Genomic DNA, 21,909 nt, shown 5'->3' on the forward strand with positions numbered 1-21,909 from the left:
TGAGCGTTTTGCAAAACGCCTGTAGCTGAAAAAAGTACATGAGCTTCTTTTTGGCTGATTACCAGCGTTTTTGATAGATGTCAATGAAAAACGCCTGAAAAAATTGCGGTAAAATCGCGGTAAAAATCGTGGTAAAAAACGCTACGCTCAAGTGTGAATGCAGCCTCAAATTTGGTCATCCCTATTTATGATTCTTTCAATAATATTTTTAAACATATATGTATTTTAGATTAGGTATTTATTCTTATAAATTATTAATGCATTAAAATAAACTTTTTTTAGGTGCTTGTAGTTAGAATTTTTTTTACCTGTATTTAAATACATTACAGTTTATATTTGAGCCATATAATTTGAAAGCTGCATTCAACTTACTTCTCTCATTCCCTCTCTTACAGTGCTCTATATGTGGTGGATCTGAAAAAATTCAGGAAAATAGCTGCCGGTGACAGACTACGTGGGCAGTATCAGGCTCTTAGCCAAGACCCCAATAGCTTGTCTAATTTGGATCAGGTGAATATATTTTTTCTGATCTCTTAATAGCATTTAAGTTTCCATCTAAACTGCCTTGCATTCATTTAAATATCCTCATGTAAGCATGTAGAAGATATTAAAATGAAAAGATATTTCCTGTTCATTTTAATATGGAATTTTGTATTGTATGTATTGTGGGGGCCCATGTGCCTTGATATAAATGAAACCAACTGTTTAGACTACATAATTATTGATAAAATAGAAGAATATTGTTCCCCTGCTGAATGTGATTAGGTTAAGAGTTCAGACTTTAAAGGAACAAATGTATATTTCTCTGTCGCTCATTGACAGACGTAGTCCTCGTTGATTCAACACACTCGGGTTATGCTGCCCTCTACAGGAGTAGGACTAGACAGGAAAGAAAACACTCTGGCCACACCTTAGGGGCAGTCCCAGAGGGTATATCCTCTCTCTCTCTGCTACAGCAAATCAGTTTTTTTCTGTCTAGTTAGGAGTAAGGACCTAGATACCTTGCTGGGATCTTCAGTCCTGGCAGGATTTTTTTCTTAGAAAAGATTTTTTAGACAGCTTTTTTTCTCCAGTGTTCCTGTGAGATCTTCAAGCAAGAAAGCTGAACTGGGCGACGGGCTGGATGTTGAGATCCAGTGGTCATCCCAGTTCAGCCTACGAGCGCGTGCAGGCCATAGCTCCGCGCTGGGTCGGCCGCGACATAGTCCCACTGGACGGGGACTGACCCTGCGAGTTAAACGTCTCGCCGAAACGCCTAAGACCATGAGTCACGGCGTCCGTACTGGTCGACAGCCCTCCCACCTCGGTGGAGAGGGGTACTGTCAGGAGTTGGCGCCCGCCTGGTTCCGGTATGGTGAGTAGTATGTTCCCCCTTTCCCCCTGACGGGTCTTGTGGTGAACACGGGCCCCTCGCTGTAATGGTAAGGATGGGTCTTCCCTCTATCCTATAACATGTCACAGATCCCCCTGTTTGAGTGTGATTTTTGTGAACAAAAAGCCAGGAGGCTTGGTTTGGGAGCTGACAATCTAATTGCAAAGATGTTAAAATGATGAAGTCAGTGGCAGTACTAGAACTTTACTGTGATAGTATAAAGTATCCTACCTGTCAGAAGCCACAGGGCGATGTCTATATATGTATACTGCATTCCAGATCATTCCTCCAGCTAAGCAGATGCCTCCCGACGGCCACGGACCGCATACGGCCCGCCAGGGTCCGGTACCGCTGACCACCATGAGGGTGAAGGGTTGTGAGGCCGAGATTCTTCTGCAGACATGCCGCTATTCTGTGCAGGCCGCCGCCATTGTCTGGTAGATCGCACGAGGCCGCCATTTTGGCGTAGCCTCGTGTCTCCAGCATGGGGGCGGCCATGTTTGAGGTGACTCAAACACCTCGTGGAGCTAGGGGAGGCTCCGGAAGGCGTGCAGAGGAGCGGAGCCGCCTCCTTTCTTTCCGGGAAGCCAGCCAAGAGACTTCCTGTCTGCTCTAGACAGTGCTGAGACAAGTTGCAGTTGAAACTCTGAGCATCAAGTGGTGAGCCCTGGGGTCTATCTCTCTCTCTCGCTCTATAGGGGTCCCTAAGCAGGTACACTGAGGGGCTTTGTGGCGCTGGGGGTCTGAGAAAAAAAAAAAAAGAAAAAAGTGGTTTTATTTTTTTTTTTTGGCAAATTGATTTTTTCCGGGTAGCATCTGGAATTATCATGGACCCTGCCACACAAGTACCCCCACCTGTTTCCCTCGAGGGGGCCGCGGGACCCGCCGGTGCACAGAGTATGGATGCATTTACAGCAGTTTTGGAGTCTTTGGTGGCTCGGGTGGAGACGGCCTGTCAGGAACGGGGGTCAAGAAAGTGACCCCCGCCTACCCCTATATCATCTGAGACTTCAGATTCAGATTCTGAGATGGTCATTGCAGCTGCAGGTCCCTCTGCAGGGGCTATTGTCTCAGGTAAAGTTCCCTCAGACAGTGAGGAGGACGTTCATGCTTCCGCCATAATTCAGGAAGAAGCATTGGTGGACGCACTAGTTGTGGCGGTTCGGGAAACCTTAAGACTTGAGGTTTTACCGGCAGAGGCAACTGAAACAGAGATTCCCTTTGGTACTAACAAACCCACCAAAACAGTGAAGGTTTTTCCTGTACCCAAGTGTTTTGGTAATAAAATTAAAGAAGAATGGGAGCATTCTAAGCGTACCTTTACTATTTCCAAGCGCATTGCTAGACGCTATCCGTTTGAGGAATCCCTCATTAAGAAATGGACGGTACCACCAGTGGTGGATCCACCTATTTCCAGATTGAATAAAGCCACGGTTATTCCGGTGGAGGACGCTTCTTCCTTTAAGGATCCGGTGGATCGTAAAGTAGAAGCGGAGTCCCGCACTATCTTTTCCCTGATAGGGTCAGCCTTTAGACCAGTAATTGTCATTGGTTTAGTGTCTCAGACATTAACGGAATGGGCGAGATTGGTGCGCCAGGACCTGAAGGGGAAAGATATCCCCCAGGCAACATCTGATTTGATGGAACAGATTATACAAGGACTACAGTTTATCTGTGACGCAGCCTTGGATGCTACCCCCCTATTAGGGCATGCATCTATGTCAGCGGTAATCCTCAGACGTGTGCTGTGGTTAAAATGCTGGTCAGCGGACCTAGGTTCCAAAAAGACCTTGACGAATCTCCCCTTTCAGGGGAATCGCCTATTTGGGGCCACCCTAGATGAGATCATTAAGGATGCCACTGGGGGCAAAAGCACTTTTTTGCCACAGGCTGCTAAAGGACCTCGTAACAAGCGGGGACCTTTCTTTACCGCCCATAAAGGGTTCGTTCGCTCAGCTGGAGCAAGCGGGAAGGGCAAGACTCCTCCAGGAGGGTTCAAGAAGGGCTGGTCGGACAGATAAAAGACCGACTCAGCCAAACCTGAAGCAAAGGATTACACAGCCTGAAGGTGCGCCCCCACCCGGCTTGAGGGTGGGGGGACGTCTTCACCGGTATTCAGGGCATTAGATCGAGCATCGACCACTGCTACCGGTGCGATTCTTCCCTTCCAACGTCTAAGTACTACAGGGAGCGGTAGTTACCGTTCCCTGAACAGATAATTTACTTTACCTTTTCCAAAGATTAGCCTCAGTTCCCCACAAGAATCGGATCCGGTTGAACAGACAGACCAAGGAGCCTCTAGCCGGGTGACTTCGGTCCCTGTGCTTCAAGCAGGAGAAATCACCACTCCTGATAGGAATAAGGTGTCTGATAAATGTGTGGGAACAGAGAACGATCAGACTTTGTCGGATGGCCGGGGCCAGATAGCTCTAGGGCAGCCTGGTTCGGATCCAGTCAGCGCCAGTTGTCCTGGAAATTCTAGGATGGCCTCTTCAAGCCGGTCTGGCCGACTTGGACATGCTAGTCGCGGACGTTCCTTGGGAACTTCTTCTCAGAGAGTGTCTGCGGTCTCAAGGACCGATCTTCCATCGTGCTTTACAGTCGCTGGTTTTAATGGCCTGGCCATTGAGACCCAGGTACTGAAGGACAGAGGTTTGTCAGCTTCAGTTATTCCTACTCTAATTAAGGCAAGGAAAGCGACTTCCAGCAAGGTCTATTATCGCACATGGAAGACTTATATCGCGTGCTGCGAATCGTTAGGAATTCCTCCACGTACCTATTCGGTGACGCGAATATTGGCCTTTCTGCAAAAGGGGGTTGAGCAGAAACTAGCCTTCAGCACCATCAAGGGTCAGGTTTCAGCATTAGCAATCTTCTTTCAGAAGCCTTTGGCTACAAAATCCTTGGTGCGGAATTTCATCCAGGGGGTGCGGCACCTGGCTCCACCAGTCCGCGCGCCCTTACCGCCTTGGGATCTTAATTTGGTTTTGTCGGTTCTGCAGAAACCTCCCTTTGAAAACATCAGGGAGATTCCCTTGCTGACTTTATCCCAGAAGGTAGCCTTCTTAGTGGCTATCACTTCTGCACGCAGGGTGTCAGAACTGGCTGCATTGTCATGCCAGTCCCCATACTTAGTGATTCATAGGGATAAGGTAGTTCTTCATCCTAAGCCATCCTTTCTTCCAAAGGTGGTTTCAGACTTTCATCTGAATGAAGATATTGTACTACCTTCCTTGTGTCCTCAGCCCAATCATCATCGGGAACATGCGTTGCATTCCTTGGATGTGGTTCGGGCAATCAGGGTATACCTGAAAGCTACGGAATCGTTCCGTGAGACGTATTCACTTTTTTGTGATCACGGATGGCCCCAGAAAGGGGTTGCCTGCATCTGTCGCGACTATCTCCAAATGGATTAGACAGACGGTGGTACAGGCTTATTCTATTAAGGGTTGGAGTCCTCCGTTCCCTGTTAGGGCGCACTCCACTCGAGCGCTCAGTACTTCCTGGGCTTTCCGCCATCAGGCGTCAGTGGTCCAGGTATGTAAGGCGGCCACCTGGTCGTCGGTACATACCTTTACAAAATTTTATAAGATTGATGTGATGGCATCGGCGGATGCCTCATTTGGCCGCAAGGTTTTGCAGGCCGCAATTTGAGGAGACCGGTGGTCTACCTCGAGGGTTTTTTTCTGTTGGAATTTTCTGTTGAGTCTCATCTTTGATTGATGAGCATTGAAGACTTCTAGTTGGCACCGGTTGGGCCTTCTAGATTGGATTTAATTTCCATTTTCCCACCCCTCATTTGTGGTACTGCTTTGGGATGTCCCGAGTGTGTTGAATCAACGAGGACTACGTCTGTCAATGAGCGTCAGAGAAAAATGGATTTTTGTAAGATCTTACCGTAAAATCCTTTTCTCTTAAGCTCATTGACAAACGTAGTACCCGCCCCTCTATTTTGAGTTGGGTTGGGTTAAATTCTCTAAACACTGCTTTGTGACATAACTGATTTGATGTAGCAGAGAGAGAGAGGATATACCCTCTGGGACTGCCCCTAAGGTGTGGCCAGAGTGTTTTCTTTCCTGTCTAGTCCTACTCCTGTAGAGGGCAGCATAACCCGAGTGTGTTGAATCAACGAGGACTACGTCTGTCAATGAGCTTAAGAGAAAAGGATTTTACGGTAAGATCTTACAAAAATCCATTTTTCTCTTTCGTTCATTGACGGACACAGCTCCTGTCCTCCTTTACCAATGGGTTATGTTGCCCCCTACAGGAGTAGGACACTGGACGGAAAAAGCTTCTGGCTACACCCATGGGCAGTCCCAGGGGGTATACTCCCTCTCCCTGCTATAGTCAGGAGTAAGGACCTAGTTCCTTGCTGGGATCTTTGGTCCTGGCCAAATTTTTTTGATGAAACATTTTTTCCTCCTGGATTTTTCCTGTGAGATCTACTATCAACTGCCGGACTGCACGACAGGTTGAATAATCTGGATCCCATGGTCACCCCAGTCTGGCCAGCGAGCTTGCGCTAGGTCTGCCGCGACATAGCCCCACTGGACAGGGGCAGACCCTGCGAGTTAAACGTCTCACGAGGTCGCATACAACCTAGCCTCAGCCTGAGTCGCAGCGTTTCTCCTGGCCGACAGCCCCCATTTCGGTAAAGAGGAGGATCTGTCTGGAGCGGTGCCAACCTGGTTCCTGGTATGGTGAGTAGCTGTCCCCCCTCTGCCCCCTAAGGGGTTTGGAGTGGATGTAGGTCGCTCCTTGGGACAGTCGGAACCCGAGGTTCCCCTGCTTCCCGCAGGCACCCCCCCCCCCTGTTTTTGCTGAGTATCTCAGCCTGCCCCCCTCCACATATACTGGGGCTGTTTGGGTGGTCTGGCCGCTGGCCTGGGATTGGAGCAGGGCACTAACTGGCGATGGGGCAGGAGGGTGCGCCACCGGCGACTGGACAATCGGCTGTGGGGGGGTTTGTACTTGGTGGGAGCTCCTGCCAGGGCACCCCGCCCTGCCTGGATCTGTCCTTAAAGCCTAGTCTCCCAATTCTGTATCCCTGTATACCTTGTGGTGCCGTCATTTTGTTCTAGCCTGTGTATTCCTATACACGGCTGCCATATTTGTGTAGTCCAGCAGCCATTTTCGTGTGGTTTGCCATTGCAAATAGCGGCAGCCATGACAGTGGATCCCTGTGGGTGGCAATTTTGGCTGTGGGAGCCCCTCCTTATCCCGTGGTGTTGACTCCAGGATCATTTTGCTTCCTGATCGCCACACGTGTAGTGCAGATTCTCCTGGTGATTGCAGGTGCCTGTGTCGGCAGGTGATGAGTCTGGTGGGGTCCTCTCCCTCTCTGCTGAGGATCGCTCTGTGCCTTGTGCTTGGTGACCGGGTGGTGCTGCCAGCGCAGTGGGGGTTGTCCCTTAGCAGTGTTTTACACTTTTTTGTGGGGTCCCCCTGGAGACTCATGGAGTCTTTGGAGCACATTTCCCCACCTGATCCCCTCTCTAAAGCTGTGGGGCCCTCCGGGTCCGAACCAACCATCCATGCACTAACGGCAGTCCTGGAGTTCTATGTATTTCAGGTGGAGGCGGCTTGCAGGCCAGGGGTTAGAAAAAAGCGACCCCCAACGTCCCCTGCCTCATCTGTCTCATCAGATCCTGAATCTGATTTGGCCACCGCAGACGTGGGTCACCCTTTTGGGTCTGCAAATACGCGCCTGGAATCCTCTGATAGTGAGAATGATTCCTCCACGTCTGCGACCGCGCATGAAAAGGCACTGGTGGATGCACTGATTGTATCTGTGCATGAGACCCTAAAGATGGAGGGCGCAGCTGATGCTGCGACAGAGGTGTAGGTACCCTTTGGCATCACAAGCAAACCAGAGCGGCAAAGGTGTTTCCTTTCCCTGCTAATTTTGACAGAATTGTCGGTAAGGAGTAGGGACAACCAAAGCATCCCCCTTGGGGTTCCTAAGTACTTTACTAGGTGTCACCCCTACGAAGAGTCCCTTCTTAAGAAGTGGACTGTCCCACCAGTAGTGGACCCCCCGGTTTTCAGATTAAACAAGGCAACCTTGATTCCAGGTGAAAATTCCCCAGCCTTTAAGGACCCGGCTGACTGGAAGGGGGAGGTTGTGGCCCACACTATGTACACCTTAGCTGGTGCAGCGATAAGGCTGGTATTTACCATTGCCCTGGTGTCGCAAACTCTGACCGAGTGGCTAAGCTCCTACGCCATGACCTGGAAGGAGAACAGCTCCCCCCTGTCTTTGCTGAGCTGGCGGACTAGCTGGTCCAGGGGCTGCAGTTTATATGTGATGCCTCTTTGGATGCGGCTCCTCTGATGGCTCGCCTCTCTGTTTTGGCGGTGGTCCTTAGTGTCTTTTGGCTCAAATGCTGATCTGCAGACCAGACTTCTAAAAAGGCCTTGACTGATCTTACCTTTCAAGGAGATCGCCTGTTTGGAGCTACCCTGGATGACATGATTAAAGGTCTCACAGGGGGGAAGAGTACCTTTCGTCCGCAGGCTACTAAGGGCAAGGAACCTTGTCAAAGACGTGACCTTCCTTCTCGGCTCATAAGAAGTTTTTTCCTCCCTCAGAGTCGAATGACAAGGGCTCAAAGCCTTTTCAGGGCCACATGAAGGTGCGCCCTAACCCGCCTCAGGGGTGGGGGAACGTCTTCACTGGTTTCTGGTCCCATGGACTTCCCTGGTACAGGTCAAGTGGGTCCACAAAGTAATGCAGTCCAGCTACAAGATCGAGTTTTGCTCATGTCCCCCAGCAAGGTTTTTTTTACCTTCCAACCTGCGCCTGTCCCCAGACCGGTTACAGGGTCTTTTTGGGCAGTACAAGACCTGTTCCTTCAAACGGTGATTGTCCCCGTTCCGACTTCAGAATGTTTTTAGGGTTTTTACTCAAACCTGTTCACAGTCCCCAGGAAGGAAGGCAAAGCGCATCCAATCCTGGACCTCAAGGAGCTAAACTGCTTTGTGCGGGTACAGAAGTTCAGAATGGAGTCCATTCGAATGTTGGAGTCTGCAAAAGACCTGAGACTGGGATGGAGATTTGTCTTCCAACAAGACAATGATCCAAAACATAAAGCAAAATCTACAATGGAATGGTTCACAAATAAACATATCCAGGTGTTGGAATGACCAAGTCAAAGTCCAGACCTTAATCCAATCAAGAATCTGTGGAAAGAACTGAAAACTGCTGTTCACAAACGCTCTCCATCCAACCTCACTGGGCTCGAGCTGTTTTGCAAGGAGGAATGGGCAAAAATTTCAGTCTCTCGATGTGCAAAACTGATAAAGACATACCCCAAGCGATTTACAGCTGTAATCGCAGCAAAAGGTGGCGCTACAAAGTATTAAATTAAGGGGGCTGAATTTATTTGTTAAAAAAGTTTAAAATATCCAATAAATTTCGTTTCACTTCATGATTGTGTCCCACTTGTTGATTCTTCACAAAAAATTCAAGTTTTATATCTTTATGTTTGAAGCCTGAAATGTGGCAAAAGGTCGAATAGTTCAAGGGGGCTGAATACTTTTGCAAGGCACTGTATCAAGGATGCCTATCTTCACATTCCAATATGTGCCAGTCACCAGCGTTTTCTCCGCTTTGCTGTGGGAGTGGAGCATTGTCAGTTTGTGGTGTTACCCTTTTTTTTTTTTTTTTTTTTTTTGAATTTAACTTTTTTTTTATTTTTATTATTGCTGGAAGTTACAATCACTGTATTACATAAAGAAAGGAAAAAAAAAATAAATAAATAAATAAAATAAATAAATAAAAAATAAACAACAACTAAAAAACAAAATATACACTCCAGCAGCACAGAAACAGTCACCAAAACCTTCCTATTTATCCTCAATTATAGATCAAAACAAGATGAGCCATATCTGCAATTAACCTACTCCCTCCCCCCCCCCCAACCTGTGAGAAAAAAAAAAAAAAAAAGGAGGGTGGACAACCCCCCCCCCCCCCAAGCCCCACAATTCCCACTTCAAGACCACCATGGAGAAGACCAATCTTCAGACCACACATTCAGCTAACCGTTAAGTAATGAGGCTCCTTCCACAGATGTCATAAACCCATCCCAACCTCCCCATAGTAACGTAACTTTCTCATGCTGATGTTTAGATACCCATACTAACTCCTCCATCTTCCTAATTGCTTCTACTTTACTCACCCAACTCGAAACCGTCGGGGGGGACTTCTGCTTCCATTTTAAAGGTATGCAAGCTCTAGCTGCACTGAGAAGGTGGCCAATAATACCTTTTTGAAACACTGATGCTGGCAAGTCCATCATATTTAATAAAAAGAAAGCTGAGTCATTTGGGATCTTATGTTCCGTGAATTTCTGAATAATCCTACGGACTTCCGACCAGTAGTATGTTAATCGGGAACAAGCCCAAAAAATATGGAGCATAGTTCCCTCTGCACCGTTGCAGCGCCAACAACACTCTGAAACTTCTGGGTAACATTTGTGCAGTTTAGCCGGCGTATAGTACCATCTTGACAGAATCTTAAAACTTGTTTCCTGCAATTTAGTACACCTTGAAGACTTTAATGTTAGTGCAAGCAACTTTTTGATTTGGGCTGCTGAAAATGTTCTACCCATCTCAATCTCCCACTTACGGACCCAAGGTAGAACCGGTTGAATCTGAGGAGTAATAAGTAAACCATACATAAAAGACAGAGTGCCCTTCTTCGGGCCCTGTCTAGTACAGTAGTCCTCAAAGTCCGTCAGTGGTCGGATATAAGAACTTGGTGGCAAAAGTGACCCTAAAAAATGGCGTAATTGTAAAGCCTGCCATAATACAAGAGCATAGGGACCCTGTGCCTCCATAAGCTCTGATAATGCAGGCCATCGATCCTCTATCAGAAAATGCATTGCCTGGAAAATACCAGTTCTACGCAAATTCCGAAAGTAGTTAGATGTTAATCCTGGCGCAAATTTAGGGTTACCTAAAATTGGGTAGAGTGGAGAATCTTTTGAAAATAACCTCTGTTTTAATCGAGTTGCCTCACACACTCTCAATGTTACACCTATCAGAGGATGTGCCTTTAATGCCAATGGGCATTCCTCAAACATCCAAGGGGACCCACTCAAAACCACGGCAGTCTGTGCTTGTTCTATCTGAACTGATAATTTAGTGTTGAAATGGCAGCCCCAGTCTACCACTCTACCTAGATGGACGGCTTGATAGTACTTCCTAATATCTGGTAGAGCGATCCCTCCCATTTTCTTCGGCAGACTCAACCACTGTTTTGCTATCCGTGGTTTCCCATGAGGCCAGATAAACTTTAAGAATAAAGTATTTATCTGTTTAAAAAGCTTCAATGGAATCTGGCACGGTAGAGTTTGGAATAAATACAAGAACTTTGGAAGAATGCACATTTTAATCAAATTACACCTCCCGAACCACGAATGTAGTCCCCTCTTCCATTTCTCTAACAATATCCGTGTCAAGGCAATAAGTGGAGGAAAGTTTAAAATAATCAATTGACTCAACTTAGGTGGTATATTAGTTCCTAGGTACCGTATTGCATGCTCTGGCCATTTAAATTTAAAATTCTTTTGAAGTGACTGTCTCATAGATAAAGTCAAGTGTATTCCCATTACCGCCGACTTAGAAAGATTAATTTTAAAGTTAGAGAATTTCCCATATGTGTCAAATTCTTGAAGTAAGTTTGGTAGTGATACCATCGGATTGGTTAACGAAAACAGCAGATCGTCTGCATACGCCGAAATTTTGTGTTGCACCCCGCTAACCGGAGTACCCCAAATATCCGAATGTCTACGTATAGTACACAAAAAAGGTTCTAAGGACAACGCAAATAAAAGGGGGGACAAAGGGCAACCCTGGCGTGTCCCATTACTAATAGGGAAAGGATCTGAAAGGAAGCCATTCACCTTGACCTGTGCAGATGGCTTAGAGTAGGTTGCCAAGATCCAATTACACATGTTGTCACCCAGGCCCACATGCTTTAGTACTGCCGCCATGAAGTTCCAGTTAACGCGATCAAACGCCTTCTCGGCATCCGTACTTAAAAAAATTCCCGGCTTGCCGGCCTTAGATACAACATGGATTAGATTGAGCACCTTGATTGTGTTGTCCCTTGCCTCTCTATTAGGTATGAAGCCGACTTGATCTAGATGTATCAGTGGCTGTATGTATTGGGACAGTCGTACTGCCAATAGCTTTGTAAATATTTTTAAATCAAAATTTAAGAGGGAAATCGGTCTATAACTACTACAATCTGCTGGATCCTTATCCTCCTTATGGATCAAGGTAATATGTGCTTTCAAAGTCTCCCTAAAAAAGTGGTGTTACCCTTTGGTCTCGCCTCTGCTCCTTAGGTGTTCACAAAAGTGTTGGCTCCGCTGCTAGCCTTGCTACGCCAATGGGTGATCGTGGTACTGGGCTACTTGAACAATGTCCTTTTGCGAGCGGAGTCTCCCTCTGCTCTGGTGGAGGATCCCGAGATCACAATATGAACTCTGTGGGAGTTCGGCTGGATTCTGAATTTTCGGAAGTCTGCTCTGGTTCCGTCTACAAAGCTGGACTGCTTGAGCCTGACTCTGGACTCGACCATAGCCAGAGTGCTCCTTCCTCTGGACAAATTCCAGAAATCGCAGACTGCAATTCGCCTCCTGCTGTCCAACAAATGTTCATGCCTCCGGACTTGCATGCGGGTGCTGGGACTGATGGTATCTACCTTTTTTGAGGGGGTTCCGTTTGCGCAGTTCCATATGAGGTCCCTGCAAAGGGAGATTCTGACCAAGTCGGACAAGACTCAACAATCTGGACAATCAGATCTGGCTGAGTCGGGTAAGAAATCAATCCCTGATATGGTGGCTTCGCTCTCCGGCACTGTGATAGTCTCAGAGGTCCGTTTAAAGCACAGAGAGCATCATGAAGAACAAGGAACACACCAGGCAGGTCCGAGATACTGTTGTGGAGAAGTTTAAAGCCGGATTTGGATACAAAAAGATTTCCCAAGCTTTAAACATCCCAAGGAGCACTGTGCAAGCGATAATATTGAAATGGAAGGAGTATCAGACCACTGCAAATCTACGAAGACCTGGCCGTCCCTCCCTGATATGGTGGCTTTGCTCTCCGGCACTTTGGCTGGGAAAATCCTTCCTCCCCCTGTATTGGACAGTGGTCAGCATGGATGCCAGCCTGTCCGGCTGGGGAGGCATTTTCGGCAAGCATTCTGCTCAGGGGATCTAGATGCTGGAAGAGTCCAGAATACCGATCAATGTTCTGGAACTCAAAATACCGATCAATGTTCTGGACTGTGTCTGGATCAATGGACGGATCATATTCAGGGATGCCCAGTGCACATTTAATTGGAAAATGCCATGACAGTGGCTTATGTCAATCACCAAGGGGGCACAAGAAGTGCCCTGGTGGTTCTGGAGGTAGCCGACATTCTAAGGTGGGCAGAACGGTTTGTTCCAGCCCTCTCCGCCGTACACATTCCTGGGGTGGAAAATTGGCAGGTGGATTACCTCAGTCAGCAGGCATTGGACAACGGGGAGTGGTCCCTTCATCCGGAGTTGTTTCATCAGCTGTGTCTCCGGTGGGGCACCCCGAGGTGGATCTGCTGGCACCTCGGCTCAACAGAAAGGTGCAGAGGTTTGTGGCTCAGTTAAGGGATCCACTGGCAGACGCCACAAATGTGCTGGTGGTCCCGTGGGGTCAGTATCATCTGATCTACGCCTTCCCTCCTCTCAAGCTTCTGCCCAGACTCCTACGCAGGATCAAGGCAGAAGGGATTCCGGTCATCTTAGTAGCCCCGGACTTGCCTCGCCGGGCTTGGTATACCGGTCCGGTGCAGCTGGTCGCCGACATTCCTTGGTAGCTTTTGGCGGCTATCACCTCTGTGCACAGGGTGTCGGAACTGGCAGTGTTATCCTGTCGTTCACCTTATCTGGTGATTCACAAGGATAAGGTGGCGCTTCGCCCCTGTCCGTCATTCCTTCCTCAGGTGGTCTCTGACTTTCATTTAAATAAAGACATTGTGTTGTCTTCTCTGTGTCCCAGGCCTAAACATCCAAAGGAAATTGCCTTACATGCCTTGGATGTGGTCCAAGCAATTAGGGTGTACCTGTTAGCTACGGAGTCTTTCAGAAAGTCACTCTATTTGTGCTCACGGATGGACCTCGCAAACAGTTATCTGCTTCCTCTGTGACCATTTCCAGATGGATCAGACAGATGGTGGTTCAGGCCCTATTCCACCAGTGGTCAGGTTCCTCCTTTCCCTGCCAATGCACACTCTACTAGGGCGCTTAGTGCCTCCTGGGCCTTCCGTCTTCAAGCGTCAGTGAAGCAGGTTTGCAAGGTGGCCACCTGGTTGTTAGTGCACACTTTTACAAAGTTTTATAAATTGGATGTGTTGGCATCTGCGGATGCTTCCTTTGGCCACAAGGTTTTTCAGGCTGCTGTTTAAGAGGACCTGATCCTCTTTGAGGGTGTATTGTTTTTTTTTTTCAGGTGGGCTCCAGTTGTTTTGGTTGAGCCCCTGTTGCCTGGTTGGCTAATTGTTCATTGATGGACACAGCACCCAACCCTCTGTCGAGTTATAATTCTCCTGACACTGCTTGTAACAAAACTGAGTGACTATAGCAGGGAGAGGGAATAATACCCACTGCGACTGCCCATGGGTGTAGCCAGAAGTTTTTTTTTGCTTAGTGTCCTACTCCTGTAGGGGGCAGCATAACCCAATGGTCAAGAATGACAGGCACTTTGTCCGTCAATGAACATCAGAGAAATGGATTTTACGGTAAGTGAAAAATCCCATTTTTTTTTTTTACCTCTTTTACTTCTGCCTTTTGATTTTGTACAGTGAGTTGTTCACATTTGAAGTATATGCGAGGGTCCATTCATACTATCATGCTGTTAGTGCAATGTGGTGTCATCCCTGTGCTTCTTGATAACTGAAGTCTTGCAGTGCTTTTCATTATCCAAATGCTACATGCACCTGTTTCAAATAAATGGGCTGCCTTTAAGCAGCACGAAGATAATGTCCATGCTTTGACATAGTCAGTTGTGTGAATGGGCCCTAAGTGTTCCAATTAACAGCTATTTCACCATCCCCGGTTTAGTTCATTCCGCCTGAAGAAACAATAGAATACTGTCCATGATACTTTTTTTTTTTTTTTTTTTATTTGCACTAACATACAATTGTTCATTCTGCTTAAATGTCATCTTTAACAAAGCCACGTGACTGGCCAGCACGTGTATGGAAACAACTGTGGTGCTGATAGCAATGTTAGACAACTTTACCTATTAGATTAGGGTGTGTACAAATATATATTGCTAAATCAAGGTTTTGTTTCATTTTAATACATTTTGCTTGTGATTTAATGCACAGCTTTAATTGCAACAAAAGGGAAATTGAAATTCATTACCACATTAAACATCCTGAGGCAATGACTTCAGAAGCATGTAATACCCTGATATTAAAGTGGAACTAAACTCTCTCAGTCAACATTAACTATTTTCAATCCTTGAATATCTACAAAATGTATATACCTCTGACATAGTAGATGTTTCGGAAGAGGGTAGTGTTAGATTTAGATAGACTTGACTAGCAAAATAAAGCTGAACTTTAGCAAAGTGCACCATACCCACAAGATATAATGGAAGCCTATGGCAAAGCTCAGCTAACTCACTGGAAAGCTGCATCCACGGTGCAGGTAAACCGCAGCGCATCAGTGTGAAAGCAGCCTTATAGGGGGCTCAGGGCAGTAAGGGCTCATTTACATTTTCAGCAAAACCCCATAACTGAGATGTTTATTTAATAATCTCCAAAACCACTGGTGTACAGTCAGGTAAGAGTATTTGCAGCGGACATGTTTTCTTTACTCTTTGAGACTGCTACAGAATCTCCCTTTCGGTCAGGTAAAATGGAATTTAATAAACTGGGGCCTGCGCCAAATGGACAAGAGACTCTCCGACTCTACTGAGCTGTAGCCATCCTATGACGAAAATGTCTTAGCTGCAACAACAAGAAGTGTGACCATGCTGTATCAGTTAATCTACCACAAATGAGTACATGAGATTCATAAACAGTGAAAGCCTACAATTATATGTGCAATAAATGAATAAATACATTTAGAATTATGTGAGTTCACTGTGTGTACACTGTAAATCTCCTAAAATTGAACTTACCATAAATATGCAATTCATTACTAAATCACATGTGCCGTCTGAACTCATCAAAAGTAAAAGCAGATTGACAGAGCCATTTTGCACTCTTTTGTATTACATTATAACATTTTACTGTAATTCTGAAAACTGAATAAAAGGAATGAAACAGAAAAGTTAAAGCAAATTCATACAAAGTGAACCATATAAAAGACTATATAAAAGGACTTATGGAACACTTAATACATTTTACCACTATTGATATACAACCTATTGTGAATCAATAAATGTTTAAGGCTTATTCGATTTATTTATTTATTGTTTTATGTAAAATTATGCTTTTGTAGTATTTTTATGGTTCACTTTGTATGAATTTGCTTTTACTTTTGATGAACTCAGATGGCACGCGATGGCATTTAGTAATGAATTGCATATTTATGGTATAATCAATTTAAGGAGATATATACCCACAGTGATTTCACATAATTTAAATTTTTTTTAATTTATTGACACTTTGGATTTTTGCACATATAATTGTAGGCATTTACTGTTTACGCATCTAAATACATACTTGTGGCAGATGAACTGATACAGCGCGATCACACTTCTTGTTGTAGGTAAACTTTAATAACTGGAAGTAACCGGGAGATTGCAAAATTAAGAATCATATAAAAGGACTAAAAGTTAATTTGTATATGCAGAATGCACAGAAAAAATGTTGTAAACATAATTTATTGAATAGGTTTTCCTCAAATAGTTATTTTCTTGTCACGTAAGAAGTGCATCCTGTCTTTTTGATGTCATCTGTTTTATTACTAAAAGTATCTTGTGAACAAGGTCTTTCTTTTTGAGGCTGTACAATCGATCAGAATCGTATAATTTAGCATAAAAAAATGTGAAACCTGAATGGTTTCTGCAGACACCATCTCTTCTTTTCTTCAGTTTTAATAAGTGAGCCATTTTATACCTGTTTTTCCTCAGTGTCAGGAGCGATCTCTGAACAGGAAAATGAACTGGACTTTCAGCTCCAACTGAGCTCTCCATCTTCTGGTGAAATAAACTCATAACAGAGTGTGAACAAGCCTACTGTAGTTTCCCACTGATGCCATGTGGAAAACACAATTCTGTGTGTTTCCCGCACCGCATTGAAATTGTACAGCGTTCATGCAATTCGCTGCACGTGTCAATGTTGAATTAACAACACCCTGAAAACAGCTCGCAAAATGCTGTACAATTGCCAGACACCCATGCGATCTGATTCAGGTGTGGCAAAAAAAAGGTCATGAACCATTTTGGTGCGGATGCGGTTCGTTTTTAAGCCGCACAAAATGAATGGCTCAAATAGCACCAAACAGACATTGTATGTGATTTTCACTGGAATGAGGTGCAAATCGCAGGCGGTGTCCCACACCGAACAAGTGTGAACCCATACTTAATCTATTTCTGTACAAGAATCCGGTCACAGATTGAAGGTTGCCCAGACTAACTATTATGGTAAAACACAATGAACTAAATGCTAAAACTGGATTAAAAAGTGAAATGTTTTACTCTGTTTGCATGTTATCCAGAAGATCATGACTTTTTTTTCTGGTTTTTATTTCACAGGATTTACCCAACAATATGATTCATCAAGTATCCATAAAATCGCTTCCCCAAGAATGGCTTTGGTGTGAGACCTGGTGTGATGACAAGTCCAAGGAAAGAGCCAAAACCATTGATCTGGTAAGACGGTCTAGTGTAAATTACTGTTGCTTCTATTTATGTAAAGTAACAGTTTGTTTTCTTTATAGAAACTACTCTTACTAGTATAACCCAAATACAGTGCATCAGGAAAGTATTCACATCACTTCACTTTTTCCACATTTTGTTACATTACAGCCTAATTCCTAAATGGATTAAATTGATTATTTTCCTCAAAATTCTACAAACAATACCCCATAATGACTACATGAAAGAGGTTTGTTTGAAATCTTTTCAAATTTACTAAAAATCAAAAAACAAAACAAAATCGCATGTAAATAAGTTTCTCTAGCGCTCATCGACAGACGTAGTCCTCGTGATACACCACCTTCGGGTTATGTTACCTCCGCAGGAGCAGGACTAGACAGGAAATTAAAAAGCTCTGGCCACACCCTAGGGGCAGTCCCAGAGGGTATATCCTCTCTCTCTCTGCCTCAGCAAATCAGTTATTTTCTGTCTAGTTAGGAGTAAGGACCTAGATACCTTGCTGGGATCTTAGGTCCTGGCAAGATTTTTTTCTTAAAGGATTTTTTAGACAGCTTTTTTTCTCCAGTGTTCCTGTGAGATCTTCAAGCAAGAAAGCTGAACTGGGCGACGGGCTGGATGTTGAGATCCGGTGGTCACCCCAGTTCAGCCTACGAGCGCGTGCAGGCCATAGCTCCGCGCTGGGTCGGCCGCGACAAAGTCCCATTAAAGGACTGTCCACGCGAGTTAAACGTCTCGCCGAAACGCCAAAGACCATGAGTCACGGCGTCCGTATCGGTCGACAGCCCTCCCGCCCCGGTGGAGAGGGGTACTGTCAGGAGTTGGTGCCCGCCTGGTTCCGGTATGGTGAGTAGTATGTTCCCCCTTTCCCCCTGACGGGTTTTGTGGTGAACGCGGGCCCCTCTCTGTATGGTAAGAAAGAGTCCTTTCTATCCTATAACATGTCACAAATCCTCCTACTTTGAGTGTGATTTATGTGTGCAAAAGCCAGGAGGCTTGGCTTGGGAGCTAACAATCTATTGTATACATGTTTTAAAGATGTAATCTGTGGCATTCTGGGAATCTTATGGGTTAAGTATAAGCTACCTACCAGTCAGAAGCCACGGACATGTAGACTGCCTTCCAAATCAGATCTCCAGCTAATAGCAGGCCTCCCGAACGGCCACGCGGTCCGCCAGGGCCGGTACCGCCAACCACGCCATATCCCCATGCAGAGAGAGTGTTGTGTGCCCTGCAGCACACCGCTATTCAGTTTAGGCCGCCGCCATTTTTTTTGCTGGATCGCACGAGCCGCCATTTTGGCGTAGCCTCGTGTCTCCAGCATGGGGGCGGCCATGTTTGAGGTGATCCTACACCTCGTGGAGCTTGGGGGAGGCGCCGGAAGGCGTGCAGAGGGGCGGAGCCGCCTCCTTTCTTCCTGGGCAGCCAGCCAAGAGACTTCCTGTTTGTCAAGACAGCGCTGTAAGCTGTTGCAGTTTAACTCTGAGCATCAAGTGGTGAGCCTGGGGGTCTATCTCTCTCTCTCTCGATCGATAGGGATCCCTAAGCAGGTAACACTAAGGGGCTTTTTGTGGCGCTGGGGTCAGAAAAGAAAAAAAAAAAAAAAAAAAAAAAGTTTTTTCTTTACTTTTGAATTATATTATCCAGGAAGTAACTGGAGTTATTATGGACCCTGCCACACATATTCCCCCACCTGTTTCCCTCGAGGGGGCCTCGGGACCCGCCGGTGCACAGAGTATAGAGTCATTTACAGCAATTTTGGAGTCTATGGTGGCTCGGGTGGAGGCGGCCTGTCAGGGACGGGGGTCTAGGAAGCGACCCCCGCCTACCCCTATACCATCTGACACCTCTGACTCAGATTCAGAGATGGTCACGGCAGTTGCAGGTTCCTCTGCAAGGGCTGTTATCCCAGGTAAAGCCCCCTCAGACAGTGAGGAGGACGCTTCTTCTCTTGCTATAATTCAGGAAGAAGCATTGGTGGACGCACTAGTTGTGGCAGTGCAAGAAACCTTAAAACTTGAGGCTTTACCGGCAGAGGCAACTGAAACAGAGAGGCCTTTTGGGACTAATAAGCCCATCAAGACGGCGAAGGCTTTTCCTGTACCTAAATGTTTTGGTAATCAGATTAAAGGAGAATGGGAGCATTCTAAACGTACCTTTACTATTTCCAAGCGTATTGCTAGACGCTATCCGTTTGAGGAATCCATCATTAAGAAATGGACGGTACCACCAGTCGTGGATCCGCCTATTTCCAGGCTGAATAAAGCCACGGTTATTCCAGTGGAGGACACTTCGTCCTTTAAGGATCCGGTGGATCGAAAGATAGAAGCAGAGTCCCGCACTATCTTTTCTCTGATAGGGTCAGCATTTAGACCAGTAATCGTTATTGGTCTAGTTTCCCAGACACTTACGGAATGGGCGAAAATGGTACGCCAAGATCTTAGGGGAAAAGATATTCCCCAGGAGACATCTGATTTGATGGAACAGATCATACAAGGGCTACGGTTTATCTGTGACGCAGCCTTGGACACTACTCCCCTATTAGGGCATGCATCTAAGTTAGCAGTGATCCTCAGACGTGTGCTGTGGTTAATATGCTGGTCAGCTGACCTAGGTTCCAAAAAGACCTTGACCAATCTCCCCTTTCAGGGGAATCGTCTATTTGGAGCCAACCTAGATGAAATCATTAAGGATGCCACTGGGGGCAAGAGCACTTTTTTGCCACAGGCTGCAAAAGCTAAGGGACCTCGCAACAAGTGAGGACCTTTCTTTACCGCCCATAAAGGGCGCCCGGCTGGTACTAGCGGGAAAGGCGCCCCCACCCGGTTTCAGGGTGGGGGGACGTTTTCACCGGTATTCAGCCACTACTACCGGTGCGATTCTTCCCTTCCAACATTTAAGTACCACAGGAAGCGGTAGTTACCGTTCCCTGAAAAGATCTTTTCCTTTACCTTTTCCTAAGATTAGTCCCGATACCTCACAGGAATCGGATCTGGTTGACCAGATAGGCCAAGTAGCCTCTAGTCGGGTGACTTCGGTCCCTGAGGTTCAACCAGAAAAGATCACCTTTCCTGATAACTATCAGGTATCTGATAAATGTGTGGTAGCTCTAGGGACGCCTGGTTCAGATCCAATCAGCGCCAGTGGTCCTAGAAATTCTAGGCTGGCCTCCTCAAGCCGGCCTGGCCGACTTGGACATGTTAGTCGCAGACGTTCCGTGGGAACTTCGTCTCAGGGAGTGTCTGTGGTCTCAAGGACCAATTTACCTTCGTGCTTTACAGTCGCTGGTTTTAATGGCCTGGCCATTGAGACCCAAGTACTGAAGGACAGAGGTTTGTCTACTTCAGTCATTCCTACCCTCATTAAAGCAAGGAAAGCGACTTCCAGCAAAGTCTATTATTACACATGGAAAACTTATATTGCGTGGTGCGAATCTTTAGGATTTCCTCCACGTACCTATTCGGTGACTCGAATATTGGCCTTTTTGCAACAAGGGGTTGAGCAGAAGCTAGCCTTGAGCACCATCAAGGGTCAAGTTTCAGCATTAGCAATCTTCTTTCAGAAGCCTTTAGCTACCAAATCCTTGGTGCGGAATTTCATCCAGGGGGTGCGGCACCTGGCTCCTCCAGTCCGCGCGCCCTTACCGCCCTGGGATCTTAATTTGGTTTTGTCGGTTCTACAGAAACCTCCCTTTGAAAACATCAGGGAGATTCCCTTGCTTACTCTATCCCAGAAGGTGGCCTTCTTGGTGGCTATTACTTCTGCTCGCTGGGTGTCAGAACTGGCTGCATTATCATGCCAGTCACCATACCTAGTGATTCATAGGGATAAGGTAGTACTTCATCCTAAGCCATCTTTTCTTCCCAAGGTGGTTTCAGATTTTCATCTGAATGAAGATATTGTACTACCTTCCTTGTGTCCTCAGCCCAAGCATCATTGGGAACATGCGTTGCATTCCTTAGATGTGGTTCGGGCAATCAGGGTATACCTGAAAGCTACGGAATCATTCCGTAAGACGGATTCACTTTTTGTGATCACGGATGGCCCCAGAAAGGGTTTGCCTGCATCTGCCGCGACCATTGCCAAATGGATTAGACAAACGGTGGTACAGGCTTATTCTATTAAGGGTCAGAGTCCTCCGTTCCCTGTTAGGGCGCACTCCACTCGAGCGCTCAGTACTTCCTGGGCCTTTCGCCATCAGGCGTCAGTGGTCCAGGTATGTAAGGCGGCCACCTGGTCGTCGGTACATACCTTTACAAAATTCTATAAAATTGATGTGACGGCATCGGCGGATGCCTCATTTGGCCGCAAGGTTTTGCAGGCCGCAATTTGAGGAGACCGGCGGTCTACCTCGAGGGTTTTTTTCTGTTTGAAAAAAAAAAAAAAAAAAAAATTGTTTTCTCTTTTTTGGTTGAGTCTCATCATTAAGGATGAGAATTGTAAACTTCTAGTTGGCACCGGTTGGGCCTTCTAGATTGGGATTGATTTCCATTTTCCCACCCCTCAGTTGTGATACTGCTCTGGGACGTCCCGAAGGTGGTGTATCACGAGGACTACGTCTGTCGATGAGCGCTAGAGAAAAATGGATTTTTGTAAAATCTTACCGTAAAATCCTTTTCTCTTAGCTCATCGACAGACGTAGTCCCCGCCCCTCTGTT

At 46.2% G+C, this 21,909-nt stretch overlaps 1 protein-coding gene across 3 annotated transcripts in view; it reads left to right on the forward strand.

Annotated features, from left to right (window-relative positions):
- UGGT2 (UDP-glucose glycoprotein glucosyltransferase 2) overlaps nt 1-21,909 on the forward strand; it is a gene marked incomplete at its 5' end in the record, with an annotated part of 753,177 nt that overhangs the window by 698,662 nt on the left and 32,606 nt on the right. For all 3 annotated transcript variants that reach the window (XM_082245311.1, XM_082245312.1, XM_082245313.1), the window contains 2 exons: nt 396-510; nt 17,132-17,248. In XM_082245311.1, the coding sequence (XP_082101437.1) occupies nt 396-510; nt 17,132-17,248 (232 nt within the window). The remainder of the gene's footprint in view (nt 1-395; nt 511-17,131; nt 17,249-21,909) is intronic.

This window comes from Pelophylax lessonae (genome assembly GCF_965119305.1).
Source record: "Pelophylax lessonae genome assembly, chromosome: 2".
Taxonomy (NCBI): Eukaryota; Metazoa; Chordata; class Amphibia; order Anura; family Ranidae; genus Pelophylax; species Pelophylax lessonae.